The sequence below is a fragment of the Panthera pardus genome, unplaced genomic scaffold (assembly GCF_024362965.1).
Source record: "Panthera pardus isolate Hobbes unplaced genomic scaffold, ASM2436296v1 HiC_scaffold_11, whole genome shotgun sequence".
NCBI classification, from domain to species: Eukaryota; Metazoa; Chordata; class Mammalia; order Carnivora; family Felidae; genus Panthera; species Panthera pardus.
In genome coordinates this window covers 90,878,801-90,902,481 of record NW_026526666.1, presented here as the reverse complement: position 1 = coordinate 90,902,481, position 23,681 = coordinate 90,878,801, and the positions used below count along the sequence as shown (strand labels likewise).

At 55.9% G+C, this 23,681-nt stretch overlaps 1 protein-coding gene across 3 annotated transcripts in view; it reads left to right on the top strand.

Moving 5' to 3' along the window:
* ALPL (alkaline phosphatase, biomineralization associated) overlaps nucleotides 1–17,075 on the top strand; it is a 58,350-nt gene extending 41,275 nt beyond the window's left edge. For all 3 annotated transcript variants that reach the window (XM_019461680.2, XM_053898849.1, XM_053898848.1), the window contains exons 3-12: nucleotides 1,532–1,651; nucleotides 1,981–2,096; nucleotides 3,291–3,465; nucleotides 4,234–4,409; nucleotides 8,063–8,206; nucleotides 10,146–10,215; nucleotides 12,539–12,673; nucleotides 14,637–14,828; nucleotides 15,265–15,384; nucleotides 16,112–17,075. In XM_019461680.2, coding sequence (XP_019317225.1) covers nucleotides 1,532–1,651; nucleotides 1,981–2,096; nucleotides 3,291–3,465; nucleotides 4,234–4,409; nucleotides 8,063–8,206; nucleotides 10,146–10,215; nucleotides 12,539–12,673; nucleotides 14,637–14,828; nucleotides 15,265–15,384; nucleotides 16,112–16,377 — 1,514 coding nt within the window. In that variant the 3' untranslated portion in view covers nucleotides 16,378–17,075. The remainder of the gene's footprint in view (nucleotides 1–1,531; nucleotides 1,652–1,980; nucleotides 2,097–3,290; nucleotides 3,466–4,233; nucleotides 4,410–8,062; nucleotides 8,207–10,145; nucleotides 10,216–12,538; nucleotides 12,674–14,636; nucleotides 14,829–15,264; nucleotides 15,385–16,111) is intronic.
* Nucleotides 17,076–23,681: the final 6,606 nt, after the last annotated feature.

Below are 23,681 nucleotides of genomic sequence, written 5' to 3'. Positions count from 1 at the left end.
CAGGAAGGAGATGGGAACCAGCGCTGAGCCAGTGGGATCCCTGATCAAAACCACTGGCTCAGGCATTTGTTGAGACAGGCATTTGTTGAGACGTCATCTCAGTCCTAAAACTGTCTATGCACTCCCGTTCTCCTGGGGGGCAGAAACTCAAATGGAGAGAATTTGCCTAAAGGTATACAGCTAGATAGAAGGGCCGAGGCTCTCAAGACTCCAGCTGGGGACTCCGCCTGTGGGGTCTGAAATTGGTGAGCTCAGCAGATACCTTCGGAAGAGTGGCAGCATTGGAGGCTGCCATGGTGAGGAGGTGGGCTTGGCTCCTGGGCCTCTGCTTGCAAGAGAAACGGATTCCAGGCGGTGCCTGGGTGGCTCAGTCAGTTAAGCCTCAGACTCTTGGCTTTGGCTCAGGTCACAATCACATGGTTCCTGAGATTGAGCCCTACGTCGGGCTTTGTGCTGACAGCACGGAGCCTACTTGGGATTCTGCCTCCCTCTCTTTCTGCCCCTCCTTCTGCTTGCTCTCTCTCTCTCTCTCTCTCTCTCAAAATAAACAAAATAAACCTAAAAAGAAAAATAAAGGGTGAGGGGATTCCAGTTCTGGCCTGGAATTACTGGGGGTGGGGGCGGGGAATGTTGATCTCCTGTGGGTCAGGAAGTCAATTTCTCGAATCCAGCCCTCCTCGTGACCCTGGGAGGAATAGACAAAGAACCACATCTGACAGGGAAGGAAATGGAGACTCAGGGAGGTGACCTGGCCACACGGGGGTACTTGGCGTAGTTGTGGTTTCCACCGAAGTCTGTCAGGCACTACAGTTGCATTCTTTCTGGACTACTGGACACATGGGGGGCGGGGATGGGGGCGGGGAGGAGAGCATTCCTGGTTCCCGTGGTTTCTCAAGGTTAGGGACACAGAACAGGCTCTTTGCTAATTTATCCTAACAGGAATAACATTGTGCGTGGCTACTTTAAATTTGATTCATTAAACAAAAGGCAAGTCCTGCTTTCCAGTACTGCTATCGATGCTGTTGGTAACTCAGGTTTCTGCTGACTTTAATGATTAAGCCAAGCAGAGTTGATCATTGATGGCTGGATACATCTGGGGACTCCTTCAGGTGAAAGTAGTTCTCTCGGACAGATTAAACATTACCCTCCCGATTGTGCTTGCACAATTAATTCATTTGCTGCCTTAGCAGAATGTCTCTACTGGGTGGAAGGAAACAGCATGGGTTTTGGAGAGTGGAGCCAGAGCTGTGTGGCCTTGGGCAAGTTGGCTGGCATCTCTGGGCCTCGGTTTCTTCAGTCTGAGACATGGGGAGAAGGCCCAGCGTCCACAGGCTTGTTTGGAGGGTTGGCCTGGCAACTGTCGACAAGCCACCTGGTAGCCGTCTGAGACTGTCTGAGACTGGCTGCTGCTTCCTCCCCCAAGTCCAGGCAGTCCTGCCCTCGGGCACGAGAAGTTGGGGGTCTGTAATGTCTGGGGATGGGAAGCTGCCCCCCATCCCTGCCGGATAACTCTGCCTCTCTGTCTATATAGAGAAAGAGAAAGACCCCAAGTACTGGAGGGACCAAGCTCAACAGACCCTGAAAAATGCCCTAAGGCTTCAGAAGCTCAACACCAACGTGGCTAAGAATGTCATCATGTTCCTGGGAGATGGTGAGGCCTGGGGGCCCGAAGGAGAGGGCTGGGTGGGGGCACCTAGGGAAGGGCCTGGGGAGCCAGGCTGTGTTGAAGAGGCTGGGGCCCTGGGAGGCATGTTTAAAGGGGATGGGGGTCCAGGCTGTGGACCCAAGAGGTCTGCTCTGCCAGGCGGTCCCTGAGGGTCTGGGGAGGGAAGGGAGAAAGGGGCCTCCTGGTCACATTTACAGAGCCGTGCTCCGGTGCCCACTGCCCAGCCAGGCCTGGCAAAACTAGAGTTCTATAGGTGCCTGAGATGGAGAGGCGGGGAGCCCGAGAGACTGAGGCGCCCCCTTCCCCTGCCGCAGGGATGGGTGTTTCCACGGTGACGGCCGCCCGCATCCTCAAGGGTCAGCTCCACCACAATCCCGGGGAGGAGACCAGGCTGGAGATGGACAAGTTCCCTTACGTGGCCCTCTCCAAGGTGAGCTCCGGCCCCAAGCCCGCAGCACCGAGGAAGGGCAGGGGAATCCAGCCTGCGGGCTAGGCGGTCAGCCCTCCTGGGGTCTCCGTGGGGGGGCCCCCCCTGTGAAATGGGCATGGCAGCAGCTGCTTCCCGAGACTTTATTTTGAGGGTTTTAGTCATTGATTTAAAAATCAATTGAAGTATGAAGCACACAGAGGAGAGCGTGCGTGCGCCAGCGTATAAACCGCACGTGTCCGTATGACCAGCGTCCAGGCTGTGACACTGAACGTGACAGCCGCCAAGAGTCCCCCAGCTCTCCTCCAGTCCCTCGTTCCACCCCCCACCCGACGCCCACTGGCTTCCGACACCGCAGATGAGCTGCTCTGCTTCTGTCCTTGCTGTAGACGGAATCGCGCAGTTTATATGCTTCCGCGCCAAATCCGGATCCGTTGTGTTCGTTCTCTCCCCAGGCGCCTCCGGAAGTGAATTAGATTTCTCCCTACGGCTCTTGCTGCTGGGGTCGTAGGGGCTGGTGCTGGTGGTGCTCTGTGATACTGATCCTCTGGACCCTCTGGATCAGGCCCAGGGCTCACTGCTGGGGGAATGGCAGGGCCTGGAATGTTTTCCGTGGCTCTCAGGCTGGTGGGAAGGAAGACGGGCAAATAGTTTCAGGGTCTCAGCTAGAAGTCTGAATGGGGGAGGGGGGCTCTTCCCCATTTCCTCCGTTCTAGATCTCGCTTCTCTTCCCTTTTCCTTCCTTTTCCCCAGCCTCCCTCACCTCACTTTTTCAAGAACTCAGCAGCCCTGTCGCCCCCTCCTTACCCCCCCCCCGCCCCCCTTACCCCCCCCCCCCCCCCCCCCCCCCCCCGCTCTGCTCCGGACTTACTTGCTTCCGCCTCCCCGTTGCTGGCTTCCATGGCCCCAGACCCGGAGGGAGGCCTGAGTGACCAGCCCCCACTCCTCTGCATGTTGGAGGGTTGTATTCGCCCCTTCCTGCTGCCCTGGCTGCCAGGGCACAGGGAGTGGGGGCAGGAAGCTGGCAGCCAGGTGATGCTGTGGCTCTGGGGGAACCTCTGCAGGTAGCAGGGCTCAGCCAAGGCCATAGGAGGCCTCTGTCTCCATCATGCCCCAGCCCCCACGGTGTGAGTGGGGGTGATGTGAAGGCCACCAGCAAGGCCCGGCCGACTCCTGCCCCTCCTTTCCCACCTGCAGACATACAACACCAACGCTCAGGTCCCGGACAGTGCAGGCACCGCCACCGCCTACTTATGTGGGGTCAAGGCCAACGAGGGCACTGTGGGGGTGAGCGCAGCCACCCAGAGAACCCAGTGCAACACAACTCAGGGGAACGAAGTCACCTCCATCCTGCGCTGGGCCAAGGACTCTGGTGAGTGGGGGTAGTGGCAGGGAATGGGGCCCAGCTGTATCTGGGCCTCAGTCTGCCCCACTGTATAATGGGGAGAGGGCAGAGAAAGATGCTCTCCAGGGATCTTCCAGCTTTGATGTCTGGGCATCTGTGAGATATTCATGGGATCCCTTCCATGACAGGGTGGGCTAGTGGCTTAGGGGGTTACTCAGCTGTGGGTTCTGGTCCCGGCTCATTTGCCTGAGTCTATTTATTTGACTCTAAAACGAGCATGAAAACCTTGCCCCCTCATACATCTGGTGTGAGGAAAAGGTAAGGGACGTAGCCCGGTGGGAGTTCAGTGTCTACTTCTCCCTTCTCCCTGGAAGCAGGGGAGGCCCTGGCCCGTGTCCCAGGACCTCTGGGGTCAGAGTATGAGGCTGACTGGGAAAGTGACAGAGCCACACCACCTGAGGGCCCCTAGGAGAGCCCCCGTGTTCTTGCAGGGGACCCAGGCAGGGTCCGTGGGGTGAGTGATGGAGGGGAGGATTCTGGCCCAGGCGCTCACAGCTTGAGGGCTCTCAAGAAGGGGAGGGCCACAGAGGCAGAGTGTCTGAGCTGTGCTGCCCAGATATTCAGAAGCCACCACTCCGCCTACCAACCCCTTCCTTCAGTACTGGTGGGGAGACTGAGGCCCAGGCAGTCTGTTGAACTGACGGGAAGCCAGTCTTTAGTCAGGAGAGGGAGGGAGAAGGCAGCTGGGACATCCCCATTCCCAGACAAAGCCAACTGTCCTCTCCCGCACCCCAGGCAAATCTGTGGGCATTGTGACCACCACGAGAGTGAACCACGCCACCCCCAGTGCCGCCTACGCCCACTCTGCTGACCGCGACTGGTACTCAGACAACGAGATGCCCCCGGAGGCCCTGAGTCAGGGCTGCAAGGACATCGCCTACCAGCTCATGCACAACGTCAGGGACATCGAGGCGAGTGTGGGGGTGCAGCTCGATCGGGCACGGGCGGGCTTGTGAGGCCGGGCCTCCGGTGGGCCTCGGGCCTTGGGCCTCAGGCCTCTGCTGGCTCAGGAAAAGCAGCTCGGCCTGGCTCCCCACACACCTGGGAGGCTCCCAGCCCATTAGGGGATTTGCGGTTGGGGCAGGAAAGCGCTGGAAGCTTTCTCTGCGGTGGGGCCGAGGGATAAACCCTGATGTGGCTATACCACCACACCCCAAGAATCAGGCGCCCAGGGATTATTCTGTAAATTGGAATCTGGCGCTGCACCACCAGCCCCCCACCCCCACACGGGGAGGTAGGGGTGACACAGTGGCCATCTGAGGGGAGTACCTGCCCTGCACACTCACACGTGCACTGACAGGCACGTGCCCCACACACTCAACTAGCGAACCCAGAGAAAGGGTGGTGTGGGCCGTGGTTAGCACAAGCTCTCGTTTTTAAACTTCCTGGCTTCAAATCCTTGCTAGCTGTGTGACCCTGGGTCAGTTGCTTAACCTCTATACCCATTCCTTTTATAGGCCGTTTGTAAAATGTACCTAACTTGTAAGCCCATTGAGAGATCCAAATAAAATAATCCCTCAGAGTTGAGTAAGTCCCTGACACCTAGTGAGGACTCAGAAAGTGCTAGCCTTATGCACGAGCCACATACCCCTGCCCTGCAACATAGCTTCGGCAGACTGAGCAGGCTTACGCGTGCAGGTGCACACCTACAGCCCAGATACTGTCCACGTGGTGCTCAGAGGGGTCCCTAAGCTGTTCTTACATGAGGACATCCAGCTGTTCTTTTTTTAGGCTCTTGTTACCCACTGCTGGGGTCTGGTGAGGGGGCGAGGGGACTTTAGCTCCCTGAACCTAAAATGGGGTTTCGGCGAGGCTCAAAGAAAGCCCCCGGGTCCCACCTACCCCTCACCTGCTTCTACCTCCACCAGACACCAGCCAGTTTGCACTGGCTCCCAGACCTGCCTCTGTCCCCCATGCAAGGCTTCCCCCCAGCCTCCAAGGCCCTTCTACCCACCCATGACTTCCTTTTCCCAGGCGGTGGGTTCAGGACGAACAGTCCCGTTGATCCCTCCTCGTGAGCCTGTATCTGTATCTGAGCCTCTGTCCTGGTTTTGCCTCCACCTGACGCGCATCCTGGGGCAAGCTGCTTCGCCTTCCTGAGCCTCAGTTTCCCCACCTGTGCAACAAGAATAGAGAGCCCCACCTGCCCCCCTCCCGGGGCCGCTGGAGGCCGAGATGAGGTCATGGATGTGAGAACATTTGTTTTACAAGTGCAGGGTGTAATTACGGGGCTGCTCCTTGGGGAGATGTGCCAGGAACAGCCGGAGAGGGGGACAGGAGCTTAGGGAAGAGTTCTCCGTGGGGTGAGGGTGGACGGGGGTCCTCAGGCCGCTGGGGCGTCAGCTGGGGCATGAGTGAAGAGGTGGGCCAGGGTGAAGACTGCCCTCCTTCCTCTCTCCTCTCGCCCCTTCCCTCCCGTCTGCTCCCGCATCTCAACCTTCCCAAAGCCCCCCAGCCCCCCGGCTGCACATGAAACACAACTCCTGGTGTCCGCCCTGAAAATAAATATCTTTTGCTAAAAAAAAAAAAGGAAAGAAAGAAAGAAAGACACAAACCCAAACCCCAAAGCCAAACAGCAAGTCTGTTATTTGGGAGTTTAATGAGCGTGTGAAGTCCCTGCTGGGGCTGGAAATGATGAGGCTCCAGGCAAGAAGATTGGGGGCTTCATTTTCCACTCTGAAAATGCCAAGGGGTCAGGTTCTGTGGGAACAGGGGTGGGGAGCCGGGGCCGGTGACCCGGGGTCCCCTCTCCTTCCCCTCGCAGCCTGCCCTGCCCCCAGAGCTCCTGGCTGGGGCTGGCAGTGAGGAACTCGCCTCTCTGGAAATACTCCGATATCCACCACTTCTGCTAGCGACAACACTGCCCACTGGGGCTGCACCCGGGTGCTGGGACTATATCGCATCACTGCATTTCCTTCCGTGGCAATCCCGTGGGTGGTTGTTACTTCCATTTTACAGATAAGGAAACCGAGGCTCAGAGAGGGGAAGTGACCGGCCCTTGGTCAGTAAGCAATAGAGTCAGAATCAAACCCAAGTTGGACTTCCAAGCCCGTGCCCTTTCCAGCTCCCCGTGACCCAGGGTGGCCGTGGGTGCCATCCCCACCTCCACCGTCGGCCCGGACCCCTGGGTTCTGAGGAGGGAATGAAGCGGAAGGGCGAGAACAGTACTAGGAAATGCCAGGCCTGGGACAGTGGAGCTGAGGCCAGCCATGGCCGGGTTCTGCTCTCCCAAGGTGTCGAGGGGCGGCGGCCTGGCCTGGCGCCCGCGGTGACAGGAGGACACCGGTGTGGCGGTCACCGCAGGCGGCGGCTGTTGTGTTCTTGGCCCTATTTTAAAAATAGTCAGGACTTCAAACATGGACTCCCAAGGAAAACAAACAGTCCCGCGTCCGTCCGCCCGCGCACAGCCAGCCGTGGTGAGTAAAATTAGCCTGGCGGGGACTACACAGACGTGAGCACTGGCCACTGTTTGCCCAGGCTTCCAGCTGGGCTGTCCCGAGACCTCCCTGGCAGAGGCCTCTCGCCTGTGGCATTCTGTCTCCCACAGGGGAGAGGAGGCTCTTGGAGGCCCTGTCCTCGGCCCTGCAGATGCACCAGGGTCCCAGTGCTGGGGTCAGGGAAGCCTCACGATCAAATCCTGGCCGTGTCCCTTACTGTGTGGCCTTAGGGGAGAAAGATCACATTTCTGTTCCCCTTTCTTTAGTTGGAAAATGGGGACACAGGTTCCCCTGCAGCCTTGGTATGAAGTGGATTAAGATAATGTATCTGAAGGGGCACCTGAGTGGCTCAGTTGGTTAAGCGTCCGACTTCGGCTCAGGTCATGATCTCGCGGTTCATGGGTTTGAGCCCGCGTCGGGCTCTGTGCTGACAGCTCAGAGCCTGGACCCTGCTTCCGATTCTGTGTCTCCCTCTTTCTCTGCCCCTCCCCCGCTCACTCTGTGTCTCTCTCTCTCTCTCTCTCTCAAAAATAAACATTTTAAAAAGTTAAAAAAAAAAAATGTACCTGGAGTGTTTAGTACCTGACATGCGGTTAGTGTTCTGTAGACGTGTTATCTTATGCAAGTGGGAGCTGAGTCAGGCTTCTGGAAAACCAAGTAGGAGAAGTTACCAGTACCTCTAGTATTTCACCCAGAAGCCCCAAACCGTGGTCTCAATAGACTCATGATTTCATCTCCCCGCTTGGAAAAGCAGAGGCTCAGGGCAGGCAGTGTGGACCGGAACCAAGACTCTCCAAGCTGGAGGGGCACCTGGGTGACTCAGTCGGTTAAGCGTCCGACTTCGGCTCGGGTCATGATCTCATGGTTTGTGGGTTCGAGCCCCTCATCGGGCTCTGTGCTGACAGCTTGGAGCCTGGAGCTTGCTTCGGATTTTGTGCCTCCTTTTTCTCTCTGCCCCTCCCCCAATTGTGCTCTGTCTCTATCAAAAATAAATAAATGTAAAAAAAATAAAAAATAAAAAAAGACTCTCTAAGCTGGAGAAGCATTCACACTATTCCCGGTGCCTTCAGGAGCCCAGCTCTTGAGGCTTGGAACCCTGGGGTACTGATGCTTCCTGTCCCCTTTAGGTGATCATGGGGGGTGGCCGGAAGTACATGTTCCCCAAGAATAGAACCGATGTGGAGTATGAGATGGACGAGAAGGCCAGGGGCACGAGGCTGGACGGCCTGAACCTCGTTGACATCTGGAAAAGCTTCAAACCGAGACACAAGGTAACCCATTCAGGGGCCAGGTGGCTGCAGGAATGGGGCTCTGGGGAACCTCTCTCTGGATCTCAGTTTGTTTCTTCCTCTGTAAGTGGGGGGTCATAATTCTTACCTTGAGGGGTTCCAATGATCTAACAGATACATGAGTGGCACATAATACATGCTCAATTAATCCCTCCCTTCAGAGGAGGGCACCCAGGAGAACTAGGCAGTGAAGAGAGGGGGCCAGAGAGTCACCTGCATGGACATTGAGGCCACTTGAGCCCCTACTGTGTGTGGGACCCCTCGCCGGGCATGAATTCCAAGGGATGAATCAGATGGTCAAAGGAATGTGGATCTCTGTGTGCTTGGATGGCTGGAAGCCCGGGACCTACGGGAACCCAGAGGGGACAGACCACAGGGAGGGGCTGAGAAGCCTTGAGGAGGAGGAGGAGTAGAGGAGGAGGTGGCAGGAAGGGGAGGGTTCGAGCCACGGTGGGAGGTGGAAGCCGTCCATCTTGAGTTGGCTTTGGCCCTGGTGAGGGCACGTGCTGGGGACGGGAGGCTGGAGCGTTGGAAGGGCCTGAGTGCTGGCTCCCTGGAGTGGTTCTGGCAGCCGCTGGGCCTGGGGCAGCTGGGGTCTGGAAATGACTGTGGTCAGGGCTGAAGACAGTGGGGAGCAGCCTGGGAGCCACTTTGATGTCACTCTGGGGTTGGGTTTCTGAGGGTTCCAGGACTGGCCCCCAGGGACGCCTTGTGGGATGGGGCTGGGCCAAGAGTGAGGTGGAGGCAGGGGCCTGGGGATGGCCCCCACAGGGTAGATGAGGGTGGGACTGAGTCGCTTTGAACCTTTTCCGTTCCTCTGAGTCAGCTCTGGCCGGGCCGGAGCCCCTTCCTGGCCCAAGCCAGAGAGACACTGCCCCTCCCAGCCTCAGTTTCTTTATGTGGGACATGGGGCTAGGATTTAGTCCTTCTGGCCTGGGCAGGTGCTTAACCCTGGAGCTCAATCTACACTCCAAGAGGGAGAGACAGGACCCACACCAGTCAACGGACAGGGTGTCCCTGTGGGTTCCCAGGTAGGCCATACATACCTCGAAAATCATGCCTGAACAGTGGATGCTGAAGTCAGACTCCCAGTGGCTCTGTCATCTGTGACTCAGTATCCTTGTCTGCAAAATGGGAATAACAGTATCTCCCTCGTAGGGCTGACGTGAGACCTGAATGAGGTAACACAGGAGAACCAGCTCAGCAAAGCGGGGGTGGGGAACCCCACTTCCTCAGCCTTCCCGCCCTCCTTCCCTAACAGTCACTGAGGCTCCAAAACCACAGATCCCAATGCTATTGCCCAGAGAAGGCAAGGGGCTGTCCTGAGGATGCACAGCTGATTCCTGGCGGTACTGTAGCCCCTGGCTCTGGTGCTGAGTGGTGACATCTCCAGTTAAGTCAGCCAGCCTCTTCCTGCGGCCTCTGTCCGCATTTCCTTTATCAGCCTCTTAGATGAGGTTGCTGGGGGAGACCTAGGGTTTCACTTCCTCCTTAGCTCGCCACAGCTTCTAGAACACACACAGCCCACACCCCTCAGTGGGTGCTCAAGGCCCCTGGTGACCTGCACCTTCCTCTTCTTGGCTCCATGATCCCTCCCTGCTATTTGAAACTCTCCTCCCTGACCCCAGGCTGATGGATGGCTTCTTGTCCTCCAGGGCCCCATTAGGACATCACCTCCACCAGGAGGCCCTCCCTGATCCTGCCTCTGGGCCCACAGTGCCTCCTGGTCTCTCGGAATTCTCTTCCCTTGCATTAGAATTGCCTATATGTCACTTCTTGAAGGCAGAGATGGGAGGTCCTCAGGGAGGGGTTAGTAAATGACTGAAGGAAACAAATATGTGCCCCGGTCCCTGAGACCCACTGGGCTCTGTCCTCCCAACCCCCCAGCTCCCACGTGGCTGACACTGGCCTTTCCTCCTAGCACTCCCACTATGTCTGGAACCGCACCGAACTCCTGACCCTTGACCCCTACAGCGTGGACTACCTCTTGGGTAAGTGGAGGGTGTGGAGTAGGGGACACCCAGCCGGGTGCCCTGGGGCTGGGGCTGTGAGTCCAGCACCTGAGGGGCCAAGGTCCCAGCCCTCCCTCTACTTAGGGACCTTTGCTCTCAGGTCGAGGACCTGGGAGAGGTGAGGAAGGGGGTCTGGTTCATAGAACTGGGCCTGAAATCTGCTGGCTGTGCAAAGTGAATGGTTCCGTTGAGCACAAAGGGAAAGGAACGCTCAGGTTGGGGAAGGGACCTGTGGCATCCCACTCAGCTCATTAACATCAGGGCCCAGGTAAATCCAAACCCCGGCTGGGGCAGGAAGCCTGGAGCCAGCCCTGCTGTATGGCCAGGGCAGAAGCCAGCCGGGTTGTCTCTGCTGGTCTTGACTGGGGGATGTCCCCCGGGGAGTGGGGAGCCAGGGCCCTGGTGAGGTGGAATGAGGCCCTGCGCACCACCACGCCGACACCTGGGTCCCCTTTCCCACCTGGCTGCTGTGCCCAGTGAGTGGTGGCAAAATTTCCTACAAACCTTTTCCAAAGAGCACACCTCTAGGTCCTGGGTGTATCATTGGAGGTTATGGGCTCAAAGCTGGGCACCTGGGAGGATCCCCTAGACAGACCACACACACACAGCCCTCTGCTTGCCTGGGTCACACAGCACACACCCTATAGCACACACAGGTGTGTAGAGTTATACATGTTCCCATGCAGCACAGCAGGCCCACTCATGGATCTCAGAGCCAGAGTGCTGGGTTCAAATCCCACTCTACCACATATGAGCTCTGCAACCTTGAGCAGGTGGTTTCTCCTTTCAGCGCCTCAGTTTTCTCTTCTGTAAAGTAGGAATAATGTAAAATGAGGCTAATGATGGGGCCTACCTCAGGGCTGCCATGAGTACACGTGAGCCAATGCACTGTGTAAATTACTTGTTGGGGCGACTGGGTGGCTCGGTTGGTTGAGCGACCGACCGACATTGGCTCAGATCATGATCTCGCCATTCTGGAGTTCAAGCCCTGCCTCGGGCTCTGTGCTGACAGCTCAGAGCCTGGAGTCTGTTTTGGATTCTGTGTCTCCCTCTCTCTCTGCCCCTCCTCCACTCATGCTCTGTCTGTCTGTCTGTCTCTCTCTCTCTCTCAAAAATAAACATTTAAAAAATAAATAAATAAATTACTTGTTACCGTGTAGCAAACGATCTCCAAACTTAACAGTTTAAAATACGAGTTAATATTATTACTTCACACAGTTTCTTGGGGTCAGGAATTTGGGAGCAGCTCCACTGGGTCTCCCATGAGGTTGCAGTCATCCGAAGGCTTGACTGGGGCTGGGGCTTCCGTAATGGCTCACTCCTAAGGTTCGCAAGTTGGCGCAGGCTGTTGTCAGGAAGCTTCAGTTCCTCGCCACATGGAGATCTCCATAGAGCTGCTGAAGTGTCCTTATAACATGGCAGCTGGCTTCCCTCAGAAGAGTATGTACGGCTAAGGCTGTAATATTTTATGCCCTGGCCTGGAGGTCACATACCATCATTTCTGCAGTATTCTGTTGGACACACAGGATAGTCTTGGTGTGGGAGGGGACACACAAGGGCGTGAATTCCAGAAGACAGGGACTATGGGGTGCCATCTTGGAGGCTGGCACCTATGTGCTTCCAAAGCACTTAGGACGGCCTGTGGCACACGGTGAGCATTCTGTTCATTAGAGCTCTTGCTTGACTGTGCCCCCACTCACAGAAGGGGTAAGGTGTTCTAAAAGAACATCCCGGACTAGAAATACCACCCCGGTACATGTGGAATCTTGTGACATGGTCAAAGAATGGATCAGTCTTATTTCACAACTGAGGAAACCAGACAGTGAGCCAAACCTTCTACCATTTTACCACACAGGACACTATACCCTTCACACCTGACCTGTAAATGACGCGTAGGTGCACACGCAATCTGCCCCATTGAATCCGTGCCCTCAGCCTGGGGGCTGCGGTGCCATGCCTGGAGGCCTTCAGGCTTGGGGCTGGGCTGATGGGCTTAAGTCCCAGATCTCCCACTTAGCAGCCGAAGATACCAAGCTACTGAGCACCGGTGCCTCAGTCTCCTTCTCTGTAAAATGGACTTCGGTGAGCCCTTCCCCATAGTGTGGCTGCAAAGGTAAAAGGAGGCGTGTTCTCAAAGCACTGGGCACATCTGGGCCCACAGGAGCTTCCCCCTGCCCCCCTACTTGCTCTCACCCCAAGCTGTATGCGCCCAACCTGTGTTCCCTGAGATAGCCCGGGCTCCTTCGGGGCCCTCCTTGCAGAGTCATGAGAACTCACCATCCATATTGTCCTGTGTCCTCAGGTCTCTTTGAGCCGGGGGACATGCAGTACGAGCTGAACAGGAACAGCACGACTGACCCGTCACTCTCCGAGATGGTGGAGATTGCCATCAAGATCCTGAGCAAGAACCCCAAAGGCTTCTTCTTGCTGGTGGAAGGTAGGGCCCCAGGCTTGGCCTCAGGGCCACTTCCCTGGGAGCTTCCTGGGGTCGGGGGATGGGGTAGACAGCTGTCTACTTTTGGGGAGAAGGAGATTCCTTTTGGGGAAGATGGGGTACGCAGGGTGTTGAAGCCCCCAGCCCAGCAAGCCGTTCTCCTTTGGGCCTGAGGATGGCCCGTCAGGCTGACTAGTCCAAGAAGACTTCCCAGGAGCCTTCCTTCTGGGGGTCCCTCCCCAAGGCCCCTGAACTTCACTCCTTCCAAAAGACAAATTAGTAGGCCCTGATGGACCCCCCTGCATCTGAGTGGCTGCCTGGCTGGGCTCAAGGAACAGGCCCGGGGTCCTTGTCCACACACGCCCATCAGTCTGCGGGAGCCCTCAGCTGGATGGTGCGTATCTGCCGTTCCTAGGCACGTGTGGGGCCAGCGTCAGATTCGTGAGTCCTGTGCCTGAAAGGAGACCCAGGGCAGGCCCTGGGATGTCCCGGGTCCCCCAGATTGGGACAGCCAGAACTTTGGGGATTGGCAGTGCTGCGTGCCAACGTTCACAGGGTTTCCCAGCGCTGATGGGAAGCACTGGAGTCGGGCTTGTGTTCTTCGCTGCTGCGGCCTCTACCTGTACATTTCTGTAAAATGAGGCCAAAAATAGTCTTCGAAGGGTTATTAGCATCCATTGCGTTCAGAGACATAAAGTACTTGGAACAGGGCCCAGCAGAGAATAAATCTTCCGTGTTTCTATTATTACCATTATTATGATTACACAATAGCTAAGTCAATAACAATAGGAAGTGTGAGGAAGTGATAAAGTTTCCGGAATCTTCCAAAGTTCTAATAGCCATTGTCTTCTGTGGTTCCTGATGTTGCCTCACTGAACTCTAGAGGTACACACACACACACACACACACACACACACACACACTTGCACATATACTCTCACCACACATATACACACACTCAGGCCCCTCTGCCTTCCAGAGGCCAGTGGCAGCCAAGCCGGCTTGGCCGCTTTCTCGCCAAACCCCAGGGTTCCCACTTAAGCATGGCAGGTCTCAGCCTGGCCTGAACAGGCCTCTGACGCCAAGGACCCAGCCAGGAACCAATGGTGGTGAGCACAGGCTCCCCTGGGAGCATTTCTCTTTGTGACTGCTCCCAGAGCCACAACAAAGGGAGGACCCACCCTGCCAGCCTGCCAGGCCAGAGTGGTGAGGCTCAGGCCAGTGGGAAGCGAGGGCGGCCAGGCCGCCCCGGCTCAGGACCCTCAGAGTTGGGAGTGTCCACTCAGGCATCCTTCTCCTGTTAGAGACAAGGAGGGGTCCCCTCAGGTCATGTAGCCCTGAGCCATGACCTTTAAAGCCAGGCTCAAAGCCAAGCATCTTGCGCTCATATAGGAGAGGCGGCACAGGATCCAGGCTTCAGAGGCCTTTATGAAGGCTTGTCATGGGCACTGAGAATGAGAGTCATGCCTGAATTCAAATCCCGCTACTCCCACCTTGGCCGCGTCACTTCTGCCCCCAGGCCTCATTTGCTCCATCTGTAAATGGGGCCGATTGTGCCCATTTCTGCCCAGGATTGTTGTTATGGGGAAATAAGACACCGGCTTGTTGTGCCTGGCACTCGGTAGGACCTCAGGCTTGCTGGTTCCCTTCTCTGTCTGTCTGAGGTCTCAGACTCCTTCAAGCAGCTGAAGATGCTGCACTGAGAGCCCCATGGGGTCACAGACAGAGCACAGAGTTTTCAGTCAGGTGGATCTGGCTTTGCTCTCTCTGTGCATGAGCCCTTGGTCTACAGCCTACCTTCTCTGAGCCGCTGTAAAGGTTGAATGCCACATAAAGTGCCTGGCGTGGTACACGGCGCATGGCAGTTCCCCATCAAAGAAAGGTTGATCCAGCAGTAGCGTGGTGGGGCCTGGGGGCACCGATCTTCCCTCCCCTTCACCCGAGCCCTCTGCCTCGGTGTCTCAAGGAGGCAGGATTGACCACGGGCATCACGAAGGCAAGGCCAAGCAGGCGCTGCATGAGGCAGTAGAGATGGACCAGGCGATTGGACAGGCAGGCGCCATGACGTCCGTGGAAGACACACTGACCATCGTCACTGCAGACCACTCCCATGTCTTCACTTTCGGCGGGTATACCCCCCGTGGCAACTCTATCTTTGGTAGGTGGGCCTCTGTTGGGGTGGACACTGGGCACTCCCAGGCTGCCCGTCTGGGAGCAGGCGCAGGGTGGGAGAGCCAGCAAGCTCGGGGCCTGGCCCGTGTGGGATCCATGAGAATTGGGTAGGACAGAGAAGTTATGGATGGGTGGGGGGTGTAGGGTCAAGTGCATGAGTGGCTACCTGTGTGATGGGTGGATAGAAGAATGAGAGAGAGGATGGATGGATGGACTGGTGAGGGCTGGGTGGATGGACAGACAGCCAGGTGGAATACCAGATGAGGGGGATGTGGGCACAGTGAAAACTGAGGGGTGGTTAGTTGGAAGTAAGCCAGGTTTAGAAGGTGGCTTCATGGAGTAGTTCAAAGGGGACTTGAGGGTTGCCAGGCTGGGGCTTGGGGACTCCAACATGACTCCGGGGCCAATGCCTTTCTGTGCAGGTCTGGCCCCCATGGTGAGTGACACAGATAAGAAGCCCTTCACCTCCATCCTGTATGGCAATGGGCCTGGCTACAAGGTAGTAGGCGGTGAGCGAGAGAACGTCTCCATGGTGGACTACGGTGAGATTGTCAAAGTCCAGAGCTGGGAGGGGACACGGTGCCCCTTGGGGATGGGCTTGGGAACCCTGCAGGCTCCCTGTAGGAGACCCCAAGGTCAGGGGTCTCCTAAGAGCCATGACTTTAGTCAGAGCAATCCCAGTTCAAACCCCCTTGTACGATTGAGCAGCTCTGTGACCTTGGGCATCAACGTGGTCTTCCCCAGCTTCCCTTTCCTCCTTAAAAGAATTCTAGCTCCCAGGGTTGTCTGAAGGACTAACTGGGTCTGAGGAGCTTCGTGTAGTGCCCGGCACGTGCAGGTGCCTGCTCTGTTACACTGCCATTTTTATGGGCTATATAATATTCCAAAATCTGAGCCTTCTCAGTGTATTCATCTGGTTCCCTCCTGTTGAATATTCATTTGCTCATGATGGCCCCAGTAGCCCATGGGGGTCTAACTGTGCAGCCAATGGTAGGAGGCTCTCCCGGGTTGACTGTTCCCTTCGAATTGAAACAGCCCAGCTGAGGTTGATTTTTCTCTTCTGGGGGTTGAGGGTACAGGCTTCTGTGTCAGAACGGACTCAGGCCCAAATCCCGTGGCCTTACACAAAATGACTTCCCGGCACTGAGCCTCGGTTTCCTCCTCTATGAAACGAGGGCATGTGAGCCAGCCTGAAAGAGCGGGGGGGAAGTGGCTGCAGACTGCCAGTCCCCTGGCAGGCTCTCAGCAAGTGTTTCTTCTGGCCCACAGCTCACAACAACTACCAGGCGCAGTCTGCTGTGCCCCTGCGCCATGAGACCCACGGTGGGGAGGACGTGGCGGTCTTCGCCAAGGGTCCCATGGCGCACCTGCTACATGGCGTCCACGAGCAGAACTACATTCCCCACGTGATGGCTTACGCGGCCTGCATCGGTGCCAACCTTGACCACTGTGCCTCGGCCAGCTCGGCAGGTGGCCCTTCACCAGGTCCCCTGTTCCTCCTGCTGGCCCTGCCCTCCTTGGGCATCCTGTTCTGAGGGCCCGCGGCCCAGGCACCCACTAGCCTATGACAGATGGCCAGCCTCCCTCTCTCAGCACTGCCCACCACCTGGGAGCCCACACCTCAAGGGCTGGGGAGGCGGGGGGCCTTCACAGCCTCAACAGCTGCCAGAAAGAGGACCCAGGAAACCAAAGTCTGCTGCCCGCCTCGCTCCCCTCTGGAATCCTCCACTGGCACCAGACCCATTCCTGGCCTCCGGCCTCTGATCCCTCCCTGCTGCCCCTTTGGCCAACAGAGTAGGTTTCTCTTGGGCAGGCAGAGAACACAGACTGCCGAAATTCTCAAAGCATCTTATTTTTCTAGCAAACATATTTCTCCAGGCCTGGAGGCCCCGAAGCTTCCATGGAACATTCCGGATCTGACCTTCCCACTCCCCTCCCCTCTTGGAACCACCAGGCCCCATCATGCTCATGTCCCTACCCGCAGGGGAGACCGAGTCCTTCCCTGCAGGATGGGGGTTTGCTCACTCATTCCGAGGCCGCCAGGGGCTCCCAGGAAGTAAACTGGGACTGGCCATCCAACCCCAGGGTGGCCGGACACTTCCCAGCTCTTAACACGCACGCCCACTCCTCTCTGAAGCGACACCCCTGTTTGGAACGGCAAAATTTTTTTTTTCTCTTTTTGGTGTTGGTTAAAAGGGAACACAAGACATTTAAATAAAACTTTCCAAACATTTCTGAGGACAGAACTGAGTCTTTGTGGTCAGTGAGGAAGAGAATGAAACAAGCTTGTTTCTCTGGGAAGAATTGGACTCTGGGCCCAGGAGGGCAGATGGAGTCCGGCGGGGAGGAAGGGGTATCCTGCTGACCCGGGGGCTTCTTCACTCGTTACCTGCGTGACTTTGGACAAACTGCTTTGTATCTCTGTGTCTCTGTCTTCTTAGCTATAGAATGGGACGCAGTCCGGTCTGGGTTGCTATTAGAGAAAAGTATGCCTCTGGGTCCTGAAACTCACAGCAAGAAGGCCTTCAAGGGCCCTGTGACACTCTTGCCACACAGCTCCGACAGACAGAGCTCCATGTCCTGGTCCAGTGGAGCTGTTCGTTCGTTCATTCATTCATTCATCCAGCAAATCCAGTTGACCCTTGAACAAGACAGGTTTAAATTGCATGGGTCCACTTACATGCAGATTTTTTGGGGATAAATACAGGAAATGTATTTTCCTTAAGATTTTCTTTTCTTTTTTTTAAAGATGATACTTTTTTTTTATGTATTTATTTTGAGAGAGAGAGAGAGAGGGGAAGGGGCAGAGAGAGAGGGAGACAGAGAATCCCAAATAGGCTCCACGCTGTCAGCGCAGAGCCTGATGTAGGACTCGATCTCACGAACTGTGAGATCATGACCTGAGCCGAAATTAAGAGTGGGATGCTCAACCAATTGAACCACCCAGGTGCCCCTCCTTATGTTTTTTTTTTAATAACATTTCTTTAGCTTACTTTATTGTAAGAATATAGTATACGGTGCATATAATATCAAATACGTCAATTGTTAACATATTTATTTTAACATAATACACACAACATAAATATGTTAACAGTTAATTGACTGTTTTATGTTATCAGTAAGTCTTCCAGTCTTTAGGAGGCTATTTGCTAAATTTGGGGAGGGGTCACAAATTATACACGGATGTTTTACCGCGCAGGGGGTTGGTGCCCCTAACGCTCATGTTCAAGGGTTGATTGTGTTGAGTAGGTGCCAGGCACCAAACCAGGTCTTAGGAATTTTGTGGCAAACAACACAGACATGCTCCTTGCCTTCACAGAGCTTCAGCCTAGCTTGGCGATGGTGATCTTTCCATTCCTGATTATCTGGCCTGAGAACTGGGCTCAGGATTGCACCTGATATTGGGTATACAGGGTTCTCCAAGTCTGCTCCTTGCCTCATTGGAATGATAGTCCCTATGAAGGTAATAATCATAATCGTAAACATTGAACACTTACCAGCTGACAAGCTCTGCTTGGTGATCTATATGGATTCAGTTCATTTGATCCTCACTAGGAAGTAGGCCCCTGTCATCCACATTTATAGATTAAGGAAGCCGAGGGTGCAAGGCGTGGCGTGATTGCTCAAGGTCCCCAGGTTGTGGGGCTGGGATTTGAATCCACATACATCCGATTCCAAAACCCCTATACTTAATGACATCCTTTGTTTATAATACGTTTCCGACTTCCTGACAACATTCGAACACAGCCAATGCTAGTGACTCAACACACACTAGTCAAATGCGAACTCAGAAAGATGAGAAACCACGTCAGAAGTGTGCCCTTCTTCAGGGGAGAAAATGCAATCGAGCTGATTTCTCTCTGAACTTTCTGGCAGTCCTGGCAGAAAGGGGAGTCCAGCCATGCCGATGCTGGGAGAGAAAATTAAAACTAAGGGGTGCTTGGGGGCCCCTGGGCAGCTCGGTCGGTTAAGCATCAGATTCCTGATTTCGGCTGAGGTCATGAACTCACAGTTTGTGGGTTCAAGCCCCACATCAGGCTCTGCACTGACAATGTGGAGCCTGTTTCAGATTCTCTCTCCTCTCTCTTTGTCCCTACTCTGCTTGCACTCTCTCTCTCTCAAAATAAATAAACTTAAAAAAAAAAACAACAAAAAACTATGGGCACTTGGGTGGCTCAGTCAGTTAAGCATCTATTCTTGATTTCAGCTCAGGTCATGATCTCTCAGTTCGTGGGTTCAAGCCCCATGTCGGGCTCTGTGCAGAATGTGGAGCCTGCTTGGGATTCTCTGTCTCCCTCTCTCTCTGCCCTTTCCCTTCCCTTTCTCTCTCTCCCTCTCTCTCTCAAAATAAATACATACACATTAAAAAAAAAAATTAAAACTACACGCATTCATTCTTGCCAGGGCAAAAAGACAACTCCTACCACCTTCACAATTTATATGTTATCTCTACTATTATGTCCTAAACAGTTGTTTAAATCCACACGGGAGCTGTTGAGCTTTAAACGCTCCCCAGTACCACCTGAAGTCAGCTTACGTGTCTCCAGGATGTGCAAGCCATACTTTGTGTCTTGGGTTGGGTTTTCCAAAGGCAGACCCTGAGAAAAGGATTTGTGCACCTGTGGTTTGTGAAAGGAACCCAGAAGGCACCAGGCGGAGAGTGGGGAAGTGGGACAGGAGAAGGAGGGAAGCTGATAAAAGGTAAGTTATGTAGCAGCTCGCCATCAGGGGCAACCAGGGCCCAACCCCCACCCCTGCGCCCCGCCCCGGGGCCACCAGGAGGCCCAGCAGAAGACGCCCCTCCATCCATCCTCCTGCCGGCAGGTGAGGGAGCTGTGGCGTTTACTCACCAACTCTCATCCTTCATTGGCCAAGGGCTGCTCCCAGAAAGATGACAGCTCGGCACTTCCAACCTGCCCTTGCAGGGCTGAGAGAAAGCCCCAGGGCACGTGCTGGGACCTTAAATGCTCAGAGGATACAAACAGGGCACCAATAACATCTGTTTAACTTTGCGATACGCGGAGGAGGCTAAAAAGCACGGACTGTGGGTCAGAGAGACGGGGGTGCCTGCCTCTGCTCCATTGCACTGTCGTTTCTATGAACGGGGGCAAGTTCTTTCACTTTGCTGCCTACACTGGAATGACAGTACCCACAGCACAAGGGTTTCCAGAACAAAGAAAGGATGGCAACTCCACATGTATTCATCCAGATAACCCTGCCTTCTGTGAAAGATAAATCCGGAACTTAACACGGGAAGAGTTTATTTCTATCTTAAACATCTGGTGCCTCTGGTCGGGCGTCTGGGACCCAGGCTCTTTCCACCTCGTAGTTCTGCCTCCTCCAAGTCCCGGATGCACCATCTCACTGGGACTACCGAGGTTCTGCGTGAGCAGCACATCGATGGGGGGGGACCCTCTTTTTAGCCACTTCTTCCTGGAAGTGCCACACGTCACCTCCACTCATGGTCCGTTGGTAAGAAGTGGTCACATGACCACCTAGATGCAAAAAAGGCTGAGCAGTGACATCTTCAGCTTTGGAGCAGGTTTCCAACCTCAGCATTATGGACTCTCGGAGCTTATGCTCACTCGCTCCCCAGACATCACTACATCCTCAGGGTGTTTGAAAACATTGGGAGATTTCACATCACGTGATATTTGGACTTCTGGCTTTTTCGAAAAATTGGAAGGTCTGGCTGGCACGGCTGCACGTTTCTGCAGGGCAGTGGCTGATCTGAGCCGAGAGATGGCGGCCCATCCAGCGTGTGGCTCTCCTGTTTGCCACCGTCCCCAGCACTCAAGGAACTCACACTAAGCCCCTTTCGGCAGACGTTACCCCTCTGGTCCAGGTGGAGACAGAGCTCGGGACCCATGCCTGTGAATGGGCCATGGTTCTGTCCTTGGAAAGCTCACGTCTCACGACAAGATGGCCAGAAGCAATCCCAGTGCACAGGCGAAGCAAGGAGCTGTGGGGGCAGCTAACCAGCAGGGGGCACGGTGGGGCGGGCACTGAGGCAGAGAGGGCAGCAAGCAGGCTGGGGCCTGACGGGCCAAGGAGCACTGAGGCAGAACGTGGGGGTACAGAGAGGATTCCGGAGGAGACCTTGTGGGGACAGATGGGCAGGAAGGTCTCAAATGCCATTCCAAGAAGCTGGAGGTGAACGAAGACCCTGGGGAGCCATGGAAGGTTCTGGAGCCTGGGAGTGAGCCTCATTTTTGAAAGATCATCATGGCTGCCCAAAGAAACTGTGACGGTGGACCAGGCAGGAGAAGCTGGGCCCATGGAGACGGGAAGAGGGAACAAACCCCAAATATGTGCCTGAGAGTCCCAGCTCCTACCTGTCCAGAAGGCGGCTGGAGCAGCCGGTGAGTGAATAGTTGGTCAGCAAACTGACTGCGCTGATATTGAGGGACGGAGGGAGCAGCACATCAACTGCAGTGAGGTTGACACCTTGCGGGCACATGTGTCACGTACACGCCCCCCACCATCCTGTGAGGTGGGCAATATCATCCCCATTTCGCAGATGAGAAGGGTGAGGCATGGCAGAACACAGTGACCTGCTCAGGGCCCATGGCTTGTAAGTGACAGCTGCAAGTTGAACCTAGGTGTGCCTGACTCCCAGCCCGTGTCCCCTCCCTGGCCTCTGGGTGCTAATCCCTTCAAGGAAAACAAGCCAGGCCCCATCAGCCGCAGAAGCCCTTCGATGGGGGAGTAAGAGCCCCAAGCCAGCAGAGTTTATAATTAGCCTTGGTGGCTAACCCAAGACCTCCCACCAAGATCTAGCACCAGCCGATCGGGGGGTGGGGAGGGTGGGCTGGGGAGATTAAGTTCTTAGAAGAGGATTTGGGCTCCCGAGTTTCTGGGTGGCTCCCTGGGGCCTCCTTGTGCTGCCGCCGTGATCATGACTCCAGGCCATGGAGTCCTGCTCCTCAGCCATCTGCGCCGGCCTCAGGATGGGGAGGACACACGTGCCCCACCAGCCAAGCGGGGGGCAGGCGGGTTGGAGTCTGCCACCAGCCAGGGCCACGTGTCCCTCCTACCCGCGGGAACAGAGGCCTACGATCGTTGAGGTAGCAGGAACCCAAGCCAAGGCACGCGGGCGAACATTTCTATGGTGTCCCCAGAGTGCCAGGCACTGTTCCTGGTGCCTCACAGGGCACTTAGCCTATTTAGCCTCCCCACCACTCTCAGAGAGGGCAGGACTGTTTCTGTCTCCATTTTACAGAGGAAGAAACGGAAGCAGAGAGAAACTGGTCACTTTATGTAAAGTCACACACCACCAAGGGACGAAGGACAGGAAGCTGAGCGCCGTGGCGCCCCAGTGCGGGATTCAATCATGCCCAGACCTCCTCTGGGCATGGTGAGCAGCCAGGAGAGGTCGGGAGTGTCACTGCAAAGGTGGCAGGGGCGGGACATCACGGGCGGAGATCCTGGGCCCTTGTCCTGGTGGGGAATGCCCGTGGGCTGCCAGCAGAGCCTCTGTCCCCACCTGCCCCCGCCAGGGTGGCTGGCTCCAGGGCATCGGAGGGCAGCCTGGGCTTGCACACCCTGGCTGAGGGCCCTGTGATTAGGCTCCTGCTCACTCAGGCCACCTGGTTGGGAGAGGATGGCAGCTGAGAGGCTGAGCCCTGAGGACCGTTGGCCGGGGCAGAGTGCAGGAGGGTCCTGAGGCAGGATCTGGAGGAGCGTGAGATGTGACCATTCACCCCGCTCCCTCCCACAGCCCCCGGGGCCAAGGCCTGAGGGGCTGCTGCCCGCTCCCCGGGCATGAGCAGATGCCGTCCTGGCATCTTCCCTCATGGCAAGTTTTGGTGCTTCGTGTGCCCTTTGTCTGCCTTCGCTCCTGAGGGATCTCCTGGGGCACAGGCCCCTCTCCACAGTCCCCCAGACCACGCTCAGGGCTGGAGGCCAGGGAGGAAGGCAGCCCAGAAAGGGTCAGACACCAGCTTGAAGTCACACACTAAAATGGCTTAGACACAGAAGGTGACGTGGTCCAGTTTGTGCTTTGGAAAGATCACTCTGGCCGCCGTGCAGAGGAAGAACCGGGAACACCAGGAGTAGACGCTGGAGGCAGTCTGGAGGCCTTGCTGTCGCTGGGGGTGGAGCTGGCTTGGGCCAGCTAAGTGTGGTGGTGGCGGGAAGCAGCTGGATCCCAGACAAGTTTGGGACTTAAAGCCAGCAGGGCTTGCTGAGGGACTGAATGTGGGGAGCAGAGGAAGTAGAGGAACCGGGGATGCCCCCTGAGCTTTTGGCCTGGGCACCTGGGAGGAGTGCATTTATGGACATGGGGGAAGAGATTTGGAGGGAAAATAGAGAAGTGGTTTGGCTCACGTTGGCTTAGAGATACCCGTTGGACTCGGGGGTGGACATGCCCGTGGGTAGTTGGGAAGGATGAGTCTGGATTCAGTGGAGGAGCTCAGCTAGAGACACAAGGAGGAGGGTCGTGACGGTATTTAAAGCTGCAGGGCACAGAGAGAACGTGATGGGCCCAGGATCACAGCCAGCCCGTGGCCAGGATTTGAACCGGGGTCCATCAGGCTCCAAAACCCACAGGAGCCTTTTTCACTCCAGCAGGTGTTCACTTCTGGGATTCCTCCAAGGTGGGAGAGGGAGGAAGGGAGGTGGTGCCGGAAGCTTCTGAAAATAAATCCAGGAACAACTGAGATCCTTCCAGTCTGGGCTACCCACCCCCCCAACTCCTGCCTACCCAGCCAGAGGAGCTCTTGTCAAACGTGGAGTCCTGTCCCCTTCCCATGGTACAGATGGAGAAACTGAGGCCCAGAGGCGGGCAGAGCTGGGATCTAGGTCTTCTGCCTGCCACCCTGTCTTCTCCACCAGCCTC